Source organism: Artibeus jamaicensis, unplaced genomic scaffold (assembly GCF_021234435.1).
Source record: "Artibeus jamaicensis isolate MK-2021 breed Jamaican fruit bat unplaced genomic scaffold, CSHL_Jam_final contig_519, whole genome shotgun sequence".
Taxonomy (NCBI): Eukaryota; Metazoa; Chordata; class Mammalia; order Chiroptera; family Phyllostomidae; genus Artibeus; species Artibeus jamaicensis.
In genome coordinates, this window is record NW_026521871.1 from 47,187,262 (window position 1) to 47,209,064 (window position 21,803).

Sequence of the window (21,803 nt, forward strand, 5' to 3'; positions counted from 1 at the left end):
CTAAGACCCACATCCACCACCAAACCTTCTCTGACCTCACAAGTTCACAGTCAAAGCTCCCTCCTCTGAAGATCTGTTCATTTGATTAAACTAACATTTATCACGAACGCTTGACACCCACCGGCACTGGCTGAGGAACACCTGGTCTTCCCCTGGGCACTTCTCAGCTAAAGGTTATGTCGCCTTCACAGGTGTAAATATTCTTCCTCGCAACTAAATAGAAGCTCCCCCCAGTCAGACACCAGGGACTACGCGGAACCCCCTGCTCCATCCTGTAACACGTAACACTGGAGATCCGGGGGACAGGTTCTCAGCCCTAACACCAAACGCCTGTGTCCAGTCTCAGGCTTCTTGCTCTCATCAAAAAACCGCGTGTAACTACTTTCAGTGCCGGAGGACATCCCACAACAGACCTCCTCAACAGATTAGATAAGCGAGGTGAAAAAAAACCCGTGATTTCTCCCCAGTCCGTGAATATCTCAGGGGCAAAGAGAATACGACGCTAAATGTGAGTCAGCAGGGCGAATTTGCCATCCCATGTAACAGTTGAAACAGAAAACCAGTAGAGACAAGACGGTAATTGAAACACTCCAGGAAAAAAAATCTAAGCATACTGCTCCTCCTGCTCACTGATCCTGGGCTTCTCTCTGACTGGTGTGACCCAGTAAACTCAGTAACTGCACAGGCATGTCGCTGTGATGACCTCTCGTGCAGGGGTTTCAAACTCATTTTCACAGGGGGCCCCATGAGCCTCGCGGTTGCCTTCCAAGGGCCAAATGTAATTTTAAGACTGTATGAATGTAACTACGCCTTAAGTAGGGGCAATGAGCTCTACCAGTCCTTGGAAGGCAACCACAAGGCTCATGGGGCCCCTCCACGCCCGTGGAAATGAGTTTGACACCCCCGCTGCAATGCATTCAGGTCCCATGTGCTGCCACCATTCAGATGAGTTACAATAACCTGACTCCACAATGGTCAGCTCAACACCTTATTACCCTGAAAAGGTTACCAAAATGACTGGAAGTCATCTTAACCCAGTTTCCTTTCTAATCATTTATTATTACTTTGTTGATGCTGCTAATCATCAAGTTTGGGATCAAGGGGAAAAAAACAATGAAAAACATATTGCTAAAATTAATCTTTTGTCTTTTTCAATCAAACAAAGAGAGTGTCCCTTTTCCTAAAGTGTCTAAACCAGGGGCTCCCACTTCCAAGGCACTGTGTTCCGTAGGGCAGGGCTTTACAAACGGTCACGTGAGCCCAGGGCCAGGGTGGGGCCTGGGATTCCACACCTCAGACAAGGTCCCGGGTGTGGCCAATGCTGCTGGCCCAGGGCCCACACTTTGGGAAGCACAGACACAGAGAGAAGTCCCCAAGCATCCTCTGTGCGTGCTGGTCAACTCTAATTAACGTCAAAGTGGCTCATAAACCATGCCTTGAAGAGGTGTCGTAACCAACATTTTCATAATGTGAGTAAGTGGCAGATGGTATTTAATCAAAACATGACATCATCGGTGCAGAGAAGCAAAAGGTCTGCTCATGGGTCCCCATCAAAGGGTTTTCTTTTAAGAACAGCAAACAGAAATGGGGAGGGAGGGATGACACAAAAGGGGACTGGCAGTGTGGGTATCACCTGGGGGCTTGTTAGACATGCAGAATCTCAGGCTCCGCCCCAAGACCCACAGAACCAGACTCTGCATTTGAGCAAGACCCCAGGTAGTCTGGTGCCCAGTGAAGTCTGAGAGCCCTTGCTATGGACTATTTCTTGCTTCACCAAAGTGGTTAGTAAACCAAGACACACAGGCCACAGTGGAAGAGATCATAAAGCCTTGAACGAGAACATATCCATTTGATTAACCCTGGAAGTGTGGAAGGTGACCCCAGGACACCCAAATGGGGACTCAGGGTTGGCTCTGGCCCTGTGTGAGTTTCTTCTCTGTTGCCTATGAGTACAAGTTGCCACATGGGCAGGCTGGGGTGGGGGTCAAAGGGGGAAGAAGGAGGTTTTTTGGGTGCAGGCATGAGTGGACACCTGGGAGGGCATAAGACGCATAGGAGGAAATGACAAAAGAGTAGAGAGCATGGCGTCTGTGCCCTGTCCTCCTGACCTTTGGAGCACAGGGTTAAGGATGGATGCTGTGTACAAAAGCATGTGGGTGGTGCTGGGCCCCAGGTGACAAGGTACAACAGCGTAGGCAGCACAGGCCCCAGGGCCCAGGGTTGGGGTGGGAGATGGCAATGTGGGGCCCAGGGGACAGCCAGAGGAGCGAGGTGAAGAGTGCCATAACGACTAAGGGAGAGCAGGTGCCATGGTGTACCTGAGCACAGGTGACATCCTGCCCTGGGGATTCCGAGGACACTGGCTGAGGTCCCATGTGAGCAGGTGGAGCTGCCAGGACTCCAAGCCGAGCATTAATATTAACATGGCCTCGTGTGCCCCCAGGGCTGGTGAGGCCTCGCATACTCAGCGACCACACAAAACCCTTTCTCCCCAGCCACTCTGCCTCCAGATGAACCCTCCTCCCAACTTCCCATCATTTCACGCACGAAGCCTGCGTGTTCCTTTCTTGCCCTTGGTTTGCGTGCCACTGCTGGGGGGCCTCTCCAGATGCCGCCCTGTCCCTGGCGTTGTCCTTTGTGACATCCGATGCCGGGTTGCTTTGACTGAAGCTTCCCCGGGGGACAGCCTATCTTTCAGTCTCACCCCTGGGTGTAGCTTTTCCTCCCCACCCTCCCAGCTCACCCACAATCTCATCCCTGGGGGCCGGTCACGGCTCACCCAGTAAAATTCCAAGAGGGCAGGGCTCCCAGGCCGGCTGTTGTTGCTAATGACCTGGATTTTCAGTCCCAACCGCCTGCCAGAGATTCATGATAACCTTGATGTGGCTGAGTTTTGCTTTTCCCACAGCCATCCAGGCTGGCTCTTCAGACTGTTCTTCCGGAAGGTAGACACACCTACCTGGGACCAGTCTGCCGCTGGCTCAATGCCTCTCTGCCAGCTCTCACCATACTTTCCTCTTTCTGTGTGGTTAGCACACCCAAGGGCCTCCATCGGCCCCGGAATCTCCATCGACCTGTGTCACCACAACTTTCAAACACCGGGGTAGCTAGTGACAGCTCCCCATGCTCCATCCAGCCCTGTAGGGGAGGCTGCGGAAAGTATTTTGCAAGAAACCCCTCCAGAAAGGCCGAGCACTTCCATGTCATTTCTACATCTTTGTGCCTTGGTTTGGATGGATCTTATTCTGATGGGAAGACCTTTGGAGAATCTGAACCATCTGTCAGTGCCTGGCCCTAAGCCTCCCGGCCCTCACTTATCAGACGTTTATTTGGGCACCCAGCAGACACCTCCACCCCCTATTACTGTCCACGACAGAGGAGGCAAAGAGGCTGTGGATTCTTCAGGAAGCAGTTTTTAGATGATTTTGACTTCTTGATAAGATACCCTTCATGTACATCATATAATTAAGTAGGAAGCAAACAAAATAACAGAAGAGGAAATGTTTCCAAAAAACAGAGCTTTCATTCACATTCAGGAGAGATGACACATTTGAAAAACGATGAGGTTGTTTATGTAAAATAATACAGGAATATTATGAATCATTTCATGCTAATTAATAAGACAAATGAAATAGGTAGATTCCATGAAAGATATGTGTTACCAACGTTGACTCAAGGAGAAATAAATAAACTAAATGGCTCCACTGTGCTTTTTATCTAAAGTTTAGATACACCAGACTAAGGAAGAACTTTCCATAAAGACTCAGAGCGTGATCATTTGCATGGTTGATTGAATTTATGGGTAAAAATTGCTTATGTTGATGATATGCATCCTTTGCGAGCAAAAGTAAAGCCAACGATTCAATCTAAGGAGCATGCAACGGAGAAGTCTAAGGAGGATCCGTGTTCTAGACACAAAGGCTGCAAAAGTGAAAATCTCTGCATGTTAGAACTGAAAAAGTCAGAAGCCCACCACCCTCAATTTTCAGATGCAACTGCAGACCAGAGAGAATAAGCAATCAGCCCAGGGCAACGCAGCTAGTTAGTAAGAACTGAAACAATCCTTCCACTAATCTTCAATCTTTTTGAACAATGGCTCAGAGAGTGGGAGGGGTGTCATTTGAATCATGGAATAAAGCAAAGCTCATGGGACCATCCAGAGGAAATGGAGTGTGGATACCCAAGCAAAGCAGCCTGGCTTAACAATCAGGATGGTTTAGCTCTGTCCTAATTGTTAAGCCAGCCAGCATCCCAAGCCGATAAAATAAAGTCACACAGTGTTCCTGCAGCTGGTAATAAACAAGTGAGCGCTTCTCTGATATCCCCATGGACGGAGTGATCTAAAACAGCAACTCCCTGCATTGATTTAAGATCCCAAACAAAGGGGACTGATGTTGGGGCAAAGCAGATTAAGGTGCAAACTTGTCTTCCTTTTGGAAATTCAAATGGGGCTTAGGTTTCCTCTAATGTGAAAGGAGGAAAATCGTGGCACCAAGGCCCTGACTGCAAAAGGCACCCCACAGGCACCACAAGGCACTCACAGTGGCCCCAGGACCCACCCTGATTGCCAGAGCCAAGAGGGGCCTTGCCTGCCTCTCGAAGAAGAGTCCCCAGGGGTCCTCACTGACATGGGGCCCAACTGGCCACCCCCTGCCCCAGCCCAGCCAGCCTCCCAGGATGGCTGTGAAGACTGGAACAGAATGAGAGGCCCAAGGTCGCCTGCTCTGGGAAGCACTCAGTACTCCATGGTGAAATCAGACGCCCAGCAGAGGCGCCAAGGCCAACAGAGGCACCAAGCCAGCCGGCTCCTCTGCCGGGAAGCCTAGGGGGCAGAACCGTACACCGTTCCCTCAAACTGCCCTGACACTGCACACCGGCCTTTCCAGAGCATCATGAAGTGTCTGCACATAGACGGCCACCTTCAGAGCCTTTGTGGGGAAACCTTGGCAGTGTCTGGCTTCCCAAGGAGTCGTGGTTGTGTTTCCTCAGGATCCCTTGCAACACTGTCCCTTGACATTTGCCCAAACAATGTCATTTGCAGGGATGGAGTCTACAAAATCAATAGGGCTTGCTTGGCCAGATTCCACACGCACAGACCTGATGCCAGGTAGGGGGTAGGCTGGCAGCAAGCAGGTGTAGGATGAGAGGACCAGTAAATCCACAGTTAATGAAGACAGCCTGCTAGCTGAGTTCATAACCATCAGAATGTGCTGGGCGATCAGAGCAACCATGCACGCAGGACTCTCCATCTGCCTCCACCTCCCATGTCTGTAAAGGTGCTCAGCCATGAACATTCTCTAGGGCCAGCACGGCTGTGGACACTGCAGGTGCCTCACACACACACTCACCAGGTAGCGGCCCCACCCACCAGCTCTTGTGAGTGTTGGCTGTTAACGGGTCACCACTGCTCACTCGTCCCAGGCATTGCCCTCTGCTGGGAGCCGCTCCACCCAGGAAGCGACACAGTTCACCTCACCGGGCAGCCCATAATCAGTGACTGGCCAGCAGGCACAGGGCAGGGAACAGAAGACCAGCGCCTCGCCCTCAGGTGGGGCCGGCCCCTCGGGGCAATTGGAGCCCCGGAGCTCCCGCGGCGGCCACCACTCCTGTGGCCCCACTCCTCCTCTGCTCCTGACAAAAGTCCCCAGATCACGTGCACAAAAATCCTACTCTGGGTTCTGCTTCTAGAGAACCCAGACCCCCGCCATTGCCCAAAATGACAAAAGGCCTTTAAGTTTTAAAATAAGAACGACCACTGAGTATTTTGTGACTTTTTTTTCAAATTCATACATAGAATCCATCCTTCTTCTTGTATTTCATTTAAAACCGAAAGGCAATTAATTACCCAGAGATGCTGGGAGTGTCTTCAAACTGTTCCTACACACACATCCCTCCTACCTCTGTTCAGGTCTCAGGCTGACCTAATATCATGTCCCGGAGGGGCCCTTCTAGAAGATTCTCACCCTGCCCCCACATCCATCCCCCTCCCCCACCACTCCTGCCTCTTTCTCCCTAACACCCCCTCCCCGCCCCCCCCCCACCACTGGGGTTCCGATGACCTTCACTCCATGCTCCCACCTCTGAGTCCCCAACCGTCCAGCCTTGCACTGTCTACTCCAATAGCCACCAGCTCCATGGCGCTATTTTCTATTTAAATTTAAATTCGTTAAAATTGCGGTGCCCACCACTGTAGCATACAGCACTCACGTGAATACCCGTGCGTGAATAAAAGCTTAGTTCGCAGTGACCATCGGTCATTCCCCAATATCTAATTTTGTAATGTTCACACTAAACGCTGATATTCTCAAGGGCAGGAACTGTAAGGACATTTATGAAAAAGTTCCTTTAAAAGCTACTAAGTGAGAATTTTCAGTAGATGGCAGTTCATTGTAGGTTAAAGAAATACAATGCCAGTCTCCAGAAGGGGACAGCCAGCTAGCCAGAAACTGCTGAGAACTTCTGACACGTATTGAAGGCAGCATGAAAAATAGAAAGCTTCCCTTTTTTTCTCCCCTGAAACCGGTGGATATTTAAAACCCCATTCCCTCTTCTCAACAGAATAAAAATCCAGCAGGCATGGTTGTTTTCTTTGTTAACACATCCACACTTCAGAACGACTTCAAAGCCCACGCGGTGTGTGTATGGCCAGGAAAACACGCTGGGGGCAAGATAAAGAGATACCAGTGTGTCTCTAACCCACCCTTCTCCACCTCAGCACTAACACTCTTTTCCTTTCTAAGAAAACAGCTTCACTAATACACCCACTTCCTACTTGGGATGAAGAAAATGCAACTAACCACAGGAGAACCAGGCCATTGCCTCTGTAATGTAGACAAAGCAACGGGAAGAAAGAGAGTAACTCACAAATATTCCAGAGCACATGCGGACACTACAGGGGTCTCCTCACTGGTTCTCAGCTTTGTTTTGCTTTTTAATTTGTTCTCTGTTTCTCCTTGATGGGAGTGGGGGGCTAATGTTTTTCTTTCACACTACAGGCATCCTTAGAAAAGGCGATCATCTTCAAAACCTGTGAAACCTCTTCAGGTGCGCTGTTCCTAAAGAGAAAGATTGACTCCTTTGAGTTCTCATTAATGTTAATGGCGTTAAACGGAAGGGACTAAAAGGTTCCCATAGCCTAGCAGCCTTGCAACCTCACCCTCAGGGGTCCCTCCTAATGAGATTACTGGGGAGGTCGGTAGGCAACCCTGGGCCTCCATTGACTCCAGGTTCCAAAGAGGAAAAGAAGCTTCATTTCAATTTAGTGCACTTGGTTTCTTTCTGTCTCTCGTTTTTCTTCTTAACTTAATATGTCCAATGATCTGGGCTGTCGAACGCAAGGTGAGACCCTGAGCAGGGCTCCGGCATCCTCTCATTTTGATTGACATGAACCGGTCTGGCCTGCCAGGCCTGCCTTCAGCATCACTGAAGGGCTGGCGTCCTGACATTATCTTTTACTAGCCAGACGCAAATATAAACATGTTCTTACTAATGAGTGTCCATCGGCTAAGGGGAGACTAGGATGTTGGGGCTAGTGAGCCCCCAGACCAGTCAGAGACACCTACAAGCACGGTGTAAGAGAATTTACATCTCAAAGAGAAAAGGAGACGAACCCACACCCACACTGTTTGTTGCCACGGTGTCTGGAACTCTGCATCTGTACAGTGGGGCGGGATGCTGTGAGTCCTGCCTCCTGCCCGACTCCGTGCACACCCCTCCTCTCTATCCCTTACACCCTCCTTCCCTGAACTTACTGCAGTTCCAGAATGTATCTCTTTGTTGTTCTGGAAAAACAATCAGAGTACATGGAATGCCATGAAATAGCTTTATATGTTTTTACCTCAAAATATAATTAGAAAGTGCATGGCTACAAAGCCAAAAAATGTATAGTCCTATATATTTATATTACGCCTTCCTATACAACAGCAATAACCAGTTGGGAAACATTGTACAACTTCAAAATAAGAGCATGTATAATGTCAACATATAAAGAAGTCCTAGGAATGACCTTTGCAAGAAATATATACATGCTCAACATAAGGAAAACTACAAAACTGGGAGAAGACATAGAAGACCCCTTTCGATGACTGTCCGGTCCAAAATGAAGGGTCCTAATAAATGGGTGGATTCTGCCCCCCTGCAGTCTGTGGGTTTGAAGCAATGGAAACACTAATGCAGTTGCGGAGGGAAGACAGGAGGGAAATTAGTAATGAGTAATGAAGATAGTAAAATATATTACAAGAGCTGTAATTATAATGTCTTGGGACTTATACAAGAATAGCTCAGTTTAAGCGAAAAGAAAACTGTAGCCCCAAAATAGATGCTTCTCCACATGAGAATTTAATGTATAATCAAAGATCATTATAAACTATTCAGGAAGGCAAAAATAATTTTTATTCAATGTTGAAATAATTGGTTAATAACTTTGAAATAAAATGAATTTGGATGTTTAATTCGCAAGTATGTACCAAAATCTATTTCAGACTAAGTAAAAGCCATAGACAAACACCAGTAAGTTGTACTTTGATGTCAATCAAACCCCTGAAGAGGGAATGAGCTTGGAAATTAGAAGCATTGAAGATCACAAGTAAGAAATCCCAAAGTGCTTCTGTATCACACAGGACGGAGGTGTGAAATGGGCTGACTGATATATCGACACCCCACAGGCCAGTGCTGATGCTGGGGGTCAGGAAGGAAGGCGCCACAGCTCACGAAGATGCTCAGTGGCTTCCATAGTCAAAGCTTCTTGTTCCCATGACTTCCAATGTGGAGCCCAAGGGAGCTGAGCAGTGGGACAGACACGATGGCAGTGCCCTGGACCTTACCTGAGAATGACACACAGCTCTTCCTCCCACAAAACCAAAAGGGTCTGGGGCTGGACTCTCCCAAAAGCACAGCCTGGGGCAAGGATATGACTTTATTTGGGAGGCAATTCAGGAAGCGCTGGAGGAGAGCGAAGCAAGGAGGCGATCCTGCAGCAAGACTGAGCAGGTGACTGCCGAGGGCAACCTGTGCTCGGCTGTGCTGGGAGGAACTCCTGGGGGGAATGGGTAAAACATGCCCAAGGGTTGTCCCAGCAGAGGGGTGAGAAACTGGGGTACTTATTCACCTGTTCCCGTCCATTAGTGGTTGAGGGCTGCTCCTAGGATTAAGGAACAGCATATGCAAAGATAGAGTGTCAGGGAACAGTTTGGTGTGTTCGGGTCCTTGAACTAAGAACTGTATGAAACATGGAGTATGCTAGGAAGGAAGAGCTTGGTCAGGGAGGCCGAGCTCAGTTCCTAAGGATGTATTAGCCAGCCTAGGCTAAGCTCCGCTGCAGTAACAAATCAGCCTCATCATCGTAGTTGCTGCCCGGCACTTCTGGTTTTCCCCAAGAATGAGCCAACCATGGCCCTGCAGCCACAGAAAGCCTTCAAAAAGGGTTGCAGTAGATTGCAGAGAAACCATCAGAACAGGGACTATGGACAGGGAAAGACAGCATCTGATAAAGAAGCGACAAATGGTATCTGGGGAGCACCACTGTCCTGCCTCAGACGTAGAGACGCAAACTCCACCAGATTCTGGGTGCAGCCAATCTGAAACAAAGTCAGTATCTGGAATAAGTTGAACAACCAGCTTTGTCCAATCCATTCCTGCAAAGAGACTCTTAAACCAAGGGTTATTACTGCTGGGAAATCTGCTCCTCCAACCAGCCCTGAGACCCAAAGATGCTTTTTGAAAGGCACCCTGGACTAGCTGGTGGGTGTGGAGATGGCTGTCAGGGAAAACAGTCTGCTCATATGGGGTGGTCCCAAGAGGAAAACACAGTGTGCCTGTCCTTAAGTAGTACGTAGTCTCTGGGGGTGACAGGTAAGCACTCGCTTATGAATTGTTTGTCACAAGTTCCAAAGAGATGCGGCAGGGGCAGGTCACACATCTCCAGAGGTCATCGGAGGCTCTGCCATGAAGGTGAGGCCTGTTCCAAGGCCAAGTGACAAGCAGAAGTTTGCCATCAGTGAGACCAATCAAGGTCAAAGCCACTCCTGGCTCATGTTGCTTCCATCAGTTGGTGCATTAGGTTAATAATTCATACAAAGAGGAAACACCGAGTTACATTTTAAATTATTCAATGCCAAAAACTTTAATTACCACAAGACTTCACTCTAATGACCACAAGGCTTCATTTTCGGTGTGTGACGTTTCTGTTTGTTTCGGTGGCCTGGTGTTCTTTGCCCTCCACCTCCCCAGAGTGCTGAGTTTCCACATTCCTTGTTACGTAATTACCTCGAGATCATTGAAGCTGCACCCGTCTGCCCTTTCCCCAGATAATGCTGAGCATCTCTGTCCAAAAACACAGAGTCGAAAGTCGATTGTTGCTGCTCTTAATAACCGAAGGTGGATAAGCTAATCTCACCTTACCCAGTAATGACAACTTCTACCCAAAACCATCCACAAGTTTCTCAATTTTTTTTCACTTTCTTCAAACACGTGGAAGACAAAAAAGTGTGTGATTAATTAGGCAAAATGCTGCCAGGACCCTCTCCTGCGGGCACAATAGAAAGGCTAACGCAGACACTCTTATCACCCAAATGAATGCTAATTAAATATCCTGGGGAAGATAAAACAGACGCCGGAAAATGCACTAGACGCCGGAAACTGGTTTAGAACAGTTCGAGTCAGTCACGAAAGATGGGGTGACAAACATGGCGATCACAGCTCCAGCCCTGAGCTCTTCTCTTCTTTCTGGGGATGCCGGGTCCTGGCCCTGGTCAGTGGCACCACCAACGGCCCTGATCCCCGTGATGAAGAGTCACCTCTGACTCCTCTTCGCTCGCCCCCCAAAGCCAACCAATCTCCCAGCCCCGTGGATCCCATCTGCAAAACGCCTCTCCAGTCTGGCACCTGACCTACTCACCACCTTACAGCCCGCCCTTCGCACCTCTAACCCGAACCACCTGTCTCTGGCCTCCCTCCTACCCCTCACCCACCCTCCTGCATGGACAAAGCGATGTCTCTAAACCACAGAGCAGGTCATCCCTCCCGCTTTGTAAAACACTCTAGTGTTTTTCTACCTATTTCTCAAACTCCAGGGGAGACTCAGACATCTTCTAGGGCGCTCAGATGGTCTCTAAAATTATTTCCTGTGTAACTTCGTGCTTCCAGTTTCATGATCCCCTTTTTTGAGATCATGGATAGAAACACATTCCGGGCACCTGAGTGACCATGTGATGGCCAGTGCTGCCACATTATGTCACCATTGTGTCCTTGTGCTGATGGTGTAGTTGGTAACAAGAAATAGTATTTTAACTGTCACAGGCTAATGAGAAAAAGAACAAATAGGACTTCATATAGAGAAAACTGGTGGGAGAATTAGCCATCACACAATTCATGGGGCATAGCACACAGCATACCAAATCCCTGAGAACCTAAACAATTGTTTTTAGAATCAGACACAGTGATTTCATTTTTAGCAAAAATGACCTCACCCATCACATTAAATTCACGCAGTTCACCTGGATTTACTCCATTGGCAGCTGTGTTGATATTTTACTTACACATTCGTTGTGGTTTTATGGCCACAGGCAAGCTCTGTACATAAGGAGTTTAGATCTACTGAATGCTACCTGCACATTTGAATTGTATTATAATAAAATAACTGAAGCCACTACTAAGAATCTACAAGATTTTTTTTCCTTAAAGGAATCCACATACAACTCCCATTTGAGAAACTCTGGCCTTCCCAGTGAGACTTAAGGTCCATAACAAGGCATGTGTGGGAGAGACAGTGATGTTCTCTGAGCTTTCCATCCACAACCCCATCATTTTCTAAGCCCCTCACAATGAGCTCTGGCCAATGGGCCGTGGGCATCAGCAGTTCCAGACTGAAGCACAGAACAGCCAGAGAGCAACCTTCCCAATACCTCTTCATAATGTGGGTGATTACATAGACCACATTCTCCAAAAGGTATACCTGCAAGCTGGGGAAAAGCTGCATCAACTTGGCCCTCCACTGACCTATGAGGGACACACAGTGTGAGTGAGAAGTAACCTATGTTGCCCTGTGCTACTAGTATAATGAAGTTGATTTGTTACTGCAGCAGAGCTTGGCCTATGCTGACTAATACATCATCTGGAACTGCCTCCCTGTCTAAGCCCCTTCCAGCATACCCCATGCTCCAAATAACTATTAGTTCAAGGATCTGAACACACCCAGCTGTTTCAAGACAGCTGACCTTTGCACATGCTCTTCCTTAATCCTGGAATGCCATTCCCCATATACTTCTACTCTCCTCCCCCATTCTGCCACCATGATTCATCCTTCAAAACCCAGTTTAGATATAACCACCACCTGGAAGTCTTCCTCTCTTTTTCAACCCTCTTACCCCCATCACCATTACCCAGGAACTCTGCAGAATGCTTATCTTACCATGTTTACACACCTGTTCCCCACTCACCCCAAGGGTCACACTGGAGAAGGGTCAATGACTTATTCATCTCTACACCCTTAAGGCCAGCATGCAGGAGAAGTAGACAGCATTTGATCATTTGGCCAGGACAAGCTTCCTCCAGCGGGGCTGGTCCTAAGGCACTTGAAGGAAGTTGGGTTAGATCCATTACCCCCTAAAGGGAACACCTTACTCAACAGCAGCCAGTGCCAGCTGCCTCTGCCCCAGCCCCAGGCCAGACCTGCAAAAAAGGCCTGAACAATCCCCATCATCTCTCCAAACACAGTGTCCTTCGGTTCCCACAAAGGACTCAGACTTTACCTAGGAGGAGTGGCCTAGCACCTTGTACTCGCACAAGCAACACCTACAGAACCAAGGAGCTAGTGAGAAAGGAAGAACCTCAGGCTCCACCCCACACCCCCTGAATCAGAATTTGCAGGTTAGCAAGATCCCCAGATGATTCGTATGACTAATATTTGAGAAGCGCTAACCCAAGGCACCCAGACAGAATCTCTTCAGCCTACGATGTAACTTTACACTTGTAATAACATCCTCTAAGAGCTTTACACCACTAAATTCTCAGAACATGATCGTGCCTAGTTTATCAATAGGAAACTGAGGCCCAGAGCTGTTGGGTACCTTGCCCAGAATCACACAGCTTTGAAATTTCAGAGCCAACATGTGAAGGCAGATCTGATGGATTCAAGAGCTCCAACCCCCATAAACACACACCACATGGCACCTTGCCACTTACAAAGTCCTGTGAGCCCTGAGCCTGCAAGACCAGCCCAAGCGGCTCTGGAGACCTCCCTGCCCTTTCATCCAGCCACTGCACTGGCGCTGGCTCTCTTCCTCACTCACTACCTACACCGTGACGCCTACGCAGACACCACTGTCCCTGAGAGACTGCCAGTTCTCCTGGATACGGGCTTTATGGGCTTGCTCAGACAATTGTTTGATGAGACAATGATCCCCTTTGATCATCAAACAACCCTCTGAGCTTGGCTGGACAATTATTATTAAGTGAATAAAGGTGACGACACTAAGGTTCCCAGAGAAGTCAATGACTTGCCCCCAGGTAACCAGGAAACCTCAGATCTCTGGGGAAAGAGCTCAGCTCCCTGATTCCCAGGACAGATTTCTTCCCCACTCTGCCACTCTCCTTGTATTTCCTTCTTCTGACCTATAATAACAGGTAATTGAAAAAGAAACACCCTTTTCAAAGGACTCCCCAACATGTGCATCTTCAAAAGGGGCTCTGCTTTACCACCAGATGGGCCAAATTTAGACACTAACCAGAGGCCACCAAAGAAAACACAGGGGAACTCTGATACCAGACAAAATGGCCCCATGGATGCAAGGAAAGGGAACCTCATCAGGAAAGAGCCTCTGGCTACAGCAGCCCATCTGAACCCGACTCAGCAAGCCCAGAACCAGGCAGAGCCACTGGAAGGCCCGGTGGGTGGAGAGCTGCCCGCCTTCCCTGACCAGGTACCACCAACCCCTGCAGTCGGGGTATTTGGGTCCACTGGTCAAGACAGCATTTTTCCATCCCCTTATTGGCTTTAGAAGGAAGCTAAGACCTTTAACTAGTTCAACATTTCACCAGAGGAAAGCAAAACATGTGCCTGTAATAGTCAAATATTTAGGAAAACATTTAGGAAACGCCTTGAACTGGGAAAAAGAAGGATGAGAGAAGCCAAGAAATGAGATCTTGGGACAACTGAGCAACTCGGAGGCTCAGAGCAGTTGGGTACCAACTACGTTTTGCTTTTCTGAGCACAGCGCCCAAACCCTGTACCACCCCTCTGCTGGGCACTGTGTGTACCACCGAAGGCACCCAGATGAGGTGGCTAATGGACGCTGCACCCCTCCCTGGTTGCTAAACCTGTGCCTGGGCAGAGGGCTCCATCTGCTCGGAAGGAGGCACCTTGGGCGAATTCACAAAGGCACCCTGGGGGCCAGCCCGGGCTGCCCATGACCAGTGATGGAGCGTCACTCAGATCCCTGGGGAGAAAAAAAATGCAAGAGGGTCCATGTTTTTTGTTGGGTTCTCTAGAATCAGGTCTTGCAATGAAAATCCCTATAAAATGTTTTATTAGTAAGTGTTACCAGGAAAAACTGGTAGAGAATGAAGAAGTGAGAGAAGAAAGAAACGCAAGCCCAGCAAAGACCCACGGAAGTCAACTGACACAGCTGCACGGCGGGTCTCTGGAGAACAAGCGTATCACGCCACCGTGTCCCAGCCAAGGGGAAGGGAGCTGGACTATTTATACCCCAGCACCTCCCAGTCCTTGGCCAAGGGCTGCCCCCAAGGGAGGTGTCAATTCCCAGGCACTCCTTGCTCTCACTTCCTCAAGACCAAGCTGACTCCAGCATCCCAAGGTCACCCTCCCACTAAGAGTGGGGGCTGGCATTTGGGACCCAGGGCACCAACGCACACAAAGATGGGGAAGGTCTCGGAGGGAATACAGTGTAGCACAGAAGCACCTAGGACAGTCCACTGTCCAAAATTTCTCCCTCCAAGTTTTGCCAAAATCTTGGCCACAATAACGGGAAGACTCCATCTCTGTCATTCTGAAGCCTCGCGGGGTTCTTAGGCGAGGATCCTTATCTTCTTGCACTACTTCTAGCTCACCATCAACGACTCTGACCCTAGCACCTTCCAAAGCCAAATGCAATGAGGCACTGAGCATCTTTCCAAAACCCTGTTATGCCTCCCTGTCTTTTCTCCAGTGAAACATTTTAGGGCACCATCCAAAGCCATCCAAATATTCACCTGAAATGCTTTTCTGAAGTTGGGCTGCCAGGCAAACCCAACATCCTTTCCCTTCTTCACATTTTTGGGCCCATTTCTTGCTGTCCTCAAAGGATCCACACCCGCTTGGCTGCTGCTGCTGCAGAAATCGCACTGACCGTGATTGTGTTCGCTCAGCACTGGCCCAAGAGCTCAGCCCTGCAAGCAATGGCCTGGACCAAAGTCACAGCCCCTCACAGCCATCCGAGCACAGGGTCCTCCAGCGACAAAACCCTCCACGAAAGATAGTGATGAAGGCAGGACTCGGCTTGAGTTTGACAGCTGTCATCCTGGACCACAGGTCAGGGAAAGAAGGGAATGGAGCGGGGGAGGGGGGGACGGGGAGTGGACGGATGACTAACTTGGGGATGAATAACCACTGAGTTCCCTCCACAACTTCTCACCCCCCACTCCCAACAGGTGGAAACTCTGAAAAGGTGTCCCCAGACACCTCTGCCCAGCACCCTGTGGACTTCTCCCTGCTTCACAACACCACCCCCGAGCCAGACTTAGGAGGCAGTGTGAATGCGCTCCTGTATTTGAAATTGATTGATGGCATATTTCACGAAATCATTTCGTTGTTGTTAATTCCCAAATGCTTTTTCCTGCTTGTCTTGAGATCCTCTGTGTATTTCTTCATCTAGTACCAAGGAGAGGTTCCTGTCCTGTAGTTGGGTCAGTGAGCTCTGGTGATCAGGGTTCAAATCCCAGGCCCACCGCTATCAAGCCATGTGGCCTTGAGCAAGCCTAGACTCTGGGCACCTCCGTTTTCTCGGGTGACAAACACGGATACTTCCACTTTCCCTACAGGTTTGTGCAGAGAATAAAATGAGGCCGGCTTTAGAGACAGCATCGGGCAGGTTGAGATGCTCAGTAAATGTCAGCTCCCTCGCGAGTGCTTTCCCTCCTCTGAAGTCCCCCGCACCTCGCAAGATGCCCACGCGTTTCTTAAGAAGGCCCTGCTGGCTGGAGAGGGATTGGAAACCAGCTCCGGACAGCACTATCCCCGAGCAAGCGAGTTTCAGTGGTGTAGACGCACGCGCTCGCACAGTGCGCCTCAGGCACCCCCCTGTGTCTGGCAACCCCTGTGTCTGGCACCCCCCTGTATCTGGCACCCCCCTGTGCCTGGCACAACTGCACCACCCGGCACGGAGCGGGGTCTCAAGTCCGGGCGGGCCACAGGAGTGCTCCCACCCCCACACAAGGCACTTACCTTGGGCGGGCCGCGCAGGGCAGCCCGGGGCGGGCCGCGTCGGGGGCGGCGGCGGGCGCGGGGTGGGCGCAGCGGCCGGCATGGTGCGGTGGTCGGCTCCGGGAGCGCCGGGCTCTGCTGTGGGAGCGCGGGGCCGCGGCCGGACGGTCCAGCGGGCGCGGGGAGGCGGGGCGCGACGCCAGCAGCCAGGAGCCCGCGCCGCCTCTCTCCTCTTTCCCTCCCGCTGCCCGCCCCGCGCCGCGCGGGCGAGGAGTACCCGGAACGTCTCCGGGGGCGCTGGGCTTAGCAACGGCGCGCCCGCCGCAGCTCCCTGGCTCTGTGCTGGGCTGGCGGTGCGCGCCGCTGGGTCCCTGGAGAGGAGGCGGGCGGCCTTTGAACGTGAGTTCACACCCACTACTTTGCCTGGGAGCCGCTGGAGGTGGCCCCCGGGGACCCACCAGCAGTCCCGCCTCTCCCTGCCCCGCCCGCCTTCCCGCACTCCTTCCCTGCCCTGCCCACCTTGGAGCCTGGCGAGGTCTGGCTTTGACCGCGCGCCTCGCCCACGCTCTCGCTCATTCGCAGACGAAGAGGTCTCCAGCACCCCGGCAACCCTCACCCCTCCCGGCAGAGTCCAGAATTTCCCGCACCACGCCCTCCTTCCCACCCTGCCCCCACTACTGCCGCACTCACTCTGGGCCCAGCAGCTGCCCCGCGTCCTCGTTGGTCCCCAGATGTAAAGGCCCTCGCACACTCTGGTCCACACCGTGGCCTGAGAGACACAGGCTGCAAAACATCCCTCCAGCCTGTGTCTTCCTGGCGCCACCTAAAAGCGGCCGATGTCCCTGGCCCAGGTATACCCTTCCCAGCACCTCCTGCCTGACCCTCACAGTTGTGGAGCCTCCAGGGGTGCAACTCACAGTGGCAGAGAGGGGGCTGGGGGGTGGGGAACGATGCCATATTCTCAACTGGCTCCCCAGCCCCTGCTGGCAGGAGTGATGAGCTCCCAGGAAAAGCCATGCCCGCCTCTGCACATGTCCATGGACATGCCTACAGCAGTGGTCTTGATTTTGCCTCAATCCGTCAAGTCCCAGGGGGGGCTTTGTCCAACGTTGCTGTTCTGTGACATTGTCCATATCCAACAGGACACCAAGGCTGAGCTGATAGTTCGGGGTCAGCTCCCAGCTGGCAGGGTCTTTCTCGCTCTCACAGGTAACAGGTAGCCAAGAGAAGGCCGCTGGGTGTGGCTGGAGCTGCTCAGGGACCCGGTCACTGCACCTACGGACCCAGTCACTCCTTCCAGGCTTCCAGGTGGCCACTTCCGGCGTACTGCCTTTTCTTCCCGGACTCCTTACCTCGGGTCACAAATGGCTGCAACAGCCTCCTGAAGCCACTGAGTGAAAAGAACTTCTGCTGGAAGCTCCTCTGATGGCCGACATGGTCATCAGGAACCATTTTCAGCAATTCCAGGCCACCAACAGAGAACAAATGACAAATGACCTGCCTCCAAGTCAATGATCTTCTAGTGGTGGTGGGGTGGGGGACGGGAGGGTTGGGACAAATAACAAAATGATCGGGAAGTGGGGAGGGTTGCTATTTTAAGTGAGGCCACCCTGACAAGGTAACCATGAGAAAAAGCCGACTGCGGCCCTCATTATCCCTGGGTCTACTTCCCAGGATTTCAGTTACCCACCATCCACCACCGTCCAAAAGAAAAATTAAATGGAAAATCCCAGAAATAAACAACGAGTAAGTTTGAAATTGTGCGTAGCTCTGAGTAGCATGAAGAAACCTGAGACGCTCCCCCACACACACACACACCTGAGACACACTGCGTCCCCTGGCCCAGAGTTCACCACGCTGGGCAGACAGGCTTGGCTCCCTTTATTTCCTTAGTAGCCAGCTTGGTTATCAGATCAACTGTAGTGGTCTCACAGTGCATGTGGTCAAGGCCCCTTATTTTACTTACTAATGGCCCCCAAGTCATTCATGTAACTTTTATTGCAGTATATTGCTGTGGTGGTTCTGTTTTTAGCCGTTATTGTTGGTCATCTCTAACTGTGCCCGATTCATAAATTGAACTTCATCAGAAGTATGTATGCATAGGAGGCGACATAGTATATACAGGGCTTGGTACCGTCTGCTGTTGCAGGCATCCACTGGGGGTCCTGGCACACGTGCCCCCTGCGTGAGAGGGGACTGCTGTATCCGGAACGTCCTGTTGGGGCAAGCTCCCTCGTGCACTGAAAAACCTTCTTCTTAGAAGCCTTTACAGTCACCCTTCCTGACCCTCTCGTCTGTTTTTAGGAGTAAATAAAACTTAAATACATTGTTTTAGGACATGATTTGACTTCTGTAGAGGAGAAAACATATGTTTTGCGAGAGCAGCAGTCCAGCAGGGTGTAATTACGGGCTAGGTAATCATTCACACGTTGATTAGCTCTGTGCTTTAAACCATCACCGAGAGCACCGTAAGTAACCAGGTTACCTCCCAGCACTGAGAGATAAACACGATTCACCTTGGCGAGCACCATGGAAGACCCTGCTAGGTGCCTACTCAAACCCCTATTCCCTCCTTCTGCCCTGGTACCAGACACTGAGCTTCAGCTGAGTGCACTGCAGCCCAGAATAACGAATAGGCTTCCCAGTCTCCCTGGTAGCCGGGAATGGCTATACAAAATGTTCCTGGCCAATGAAATGTCATTGGAAGGGTCATGTCAGAGCTTCAGATGTGCTCCTTAAAGAGGCCAATGCTGTTCATAGGGACGCTCCTATCCTCTGTCTCTCTTAATTGATGAGAGAGAGAGGGAGAAACATCAATTTGTCGTTCCACTTACTGATGCACTCACTGGTTGCTTCTTGAATGTACCCTGATGAGGGACCAGCACACAACCTTGGCGTATCAGGACGATGCTCTAACCAGTGGAGCTTCTTGGCCACAGTCTCCTTTGTCCCTCTTAACCCTCTTCTTTGGTCTGGATTTCAAATATAATGTCTGCAGTAGGTTGGATTATTGCTATCAAGTCTTTACTCTACCCCTTAATAGAATTAGATGGCCACCCTTTGTGGTACCTGGAGAGCACTCCCCTGACCTTGGTTTCAGGCTTACTGACTTCAGCCAATGGGATGTTATGGGACACAGAGCGAGCGGAGGGTTGGAATGTCCACCTGTGGTCTGATTTGCCCTTGGATGCTCCTGTCAGTAGCCCAGGTCACTACCTGTTCCAGAAAAAGTGTGGAGAAACACGCAGCAGACCTGAACTTCCACCTGCTGCTAAGCTCATGTTGCGAGGAACACCAACATACACATTGGCAATCATTTAACGTAAAATGAAGAAGGGAGCATCACGTTTATAGTGAACCACTTAGCTAGCAACTCACTCAGCCCAGCTAAAGAAGGCGGAACAAGCCCTCGTGGTCCAGTCAAGGTGTCCGAGCTGCTTTGGTTGCAGGTGAGCAGAATTTCGCTCAAGGAGTTCACGTGGCAGGGAGTAGGGGATGTTTTAAGGCTATTTGAAGAAACTCACAGGCATCCAAAAGCTAACTGGCCAGCACCTCGTGACTTGACTCAAATGTCCCCCACAATCGCTGCACCTCAGAATCCAATTTCTCCAGGGAGAGAATATACTCGGCCCAGTTTATTTATTCTGACCAGGCAATTTAAACCACTGGCCAAGCATGGGATTGGCTGCTTTGGGTTGAGTGTCTACCCTGGTGCACACAGTTGTGGCTCTGTGTGCAAGAGGCCAGGGGAAGTACCGGTAGAAGCAGAAGCCAGAGAGCTGGAATGACTGCCTCCCTGCACAGGACACTTCAAGCCAGGAGGAAAAATTACTTACAGAAGAAATGGACAGGCATCTCCAGGACACCAGGTAGGCTTTGTTGAGGAGGGAGCTAGAAGCATCTCCAGGAGGTCAAGCCTGGGTAGAAGACCACCGTGTGTGTGTGTGTGTGTGTGTGTGTGTGTGTGTGTGTGTGTTCAAGAGAGACTTGGAGGGGAGACTAGCAAAGGGGATGCTGAAACCTTTGCGGGAAATTTCTCTCCTTCCCAGCATGACCCAGGGTGGCTCCAGACTGAGATTTTGGGAAAGGAGAAAACTTCAGAACCTTGTACCGATCACCAGTCTAACAAATTTGCCATTTATTTTCTTCCCTGGCACTTCACATTTCTTCCCATCATGTTGATAGAACACTTCTGGGTGCCCTCCACCCCCAGCTGCCACCATCTGTCACCCTCCTCCCCCAGGTAGACTTCCAGGGAGGCCACATCACAGTCCCCGTCTTTACTCCCATCGTCCACAGAGCATTTCCCATCCTTCAGCACCGCCGCCCTCCTGCACGGCTCACAACCTCTTCCCCACCACCAAGCCGGTGAGCGAGGTCAAGTTCTAGTCACGCCTCCTCTCGCTGCAGCGGGGGCCAGTCGCGGAACACTCCCCTTCCTGACCGCCACAGATCCGGCTGCTTTCTAAGCTGCCCCGGCTCCTTAAAGCAACATTCTTTTCCGAGTTGTGGTCTCTTCCTCTCATCTAGTTCTTACATTGCTATGTCTTGGGGATTTAGTCTTGTCTTTGGTAAACTCTCCCTGGGTAATCTTATATTCTTTTTAAGTTCTTAGTTTATCAGTCTTCTCATGAAAAGTCTGCACAGCCACCGCAGGTGAAGGAAGTCACTGAGGAACCTTGACTCCTCCTGTGGTCCGGCCCCAGCTGACTTCTCGCAGCACCGACACTGGCCTTCGCAGTTGGCTGCCATCCTCCATCGAGGTCTCCTTCTCGTACAGCCGCGCCTGACAAGTCTGCATCCGGGTTCACTTTTCTCTGCACAATCCAGAGGCTGATCAATCATGCCAAAGCCGCTTGTCTTGCACCACCCACTCCCCTCCCACCACACCACCAAATGGGTTCTGAGTCCAAACACAAAGATAACATCTGGTGTGGTCTTATAAACTTGGGCTAGTTTTTGTTTATTTGTTTTTAATTTCTGTCTTAAATACTTTTTCCTTCCCAGGGTGAAGGACGTCAATGACCATTTCTTTCCACTGAAGTTGCCTGTCGACTTCCTTGTCCGGGTAGTGACTGGATCATTCACAATGGCAGCCAATCTTCAAGCTGCCAAGGAGGGAAAGACTCCCTGGGCGATCTTACCCAAGGTCTTAGCTTTAACCTCAGACCCATTTCACCTCCTCTCTTTCAAACTCCGGCTCAGTTGCCCACCACCCAGACCACTGTCTCGCAGGCACCTCTCAAAACATATCTGAAACAGAACTCCTCATCTTTCCCCCAACCTGTCCCTCCTATTGGAATTCAGTTTTCCAAGTCACAATCCAGAAATTAATGTCAACTGCTCTTGTAAATCCGCTGCTCCCTCCTCGTTCCCCGCTCCATCTACC

At 50.5% G+C, this 21,803-nt stretch overlaps 1 protein-coding gene across 1 annotated transcript in view; it reads right to left on the minus strand.

The window, feature by feature from the left end:
• Positions 1 to 16,571, minus strand: part of DCLK3 (doublecortin like kinase 3) — a 37,448-nt gene extending 20,877 nt beyond the window's left edge. The window contains exon 1 of the mRNA XM_037148319.2: positions 16,436 to 16,571. Coding sequence (XP_037004214.2) covers positions 16,436 to 16,517 — 82 coding nt within the window. The 5' untranslated portion in view covers positions 16,518 to 16,571. The remainder of the gene's footprint in view (positions 1 to 16,435) is intronic.
• Between the last annotated feature and the right edge of the window lie 5,232 nt (positions 16,572 to 21,803).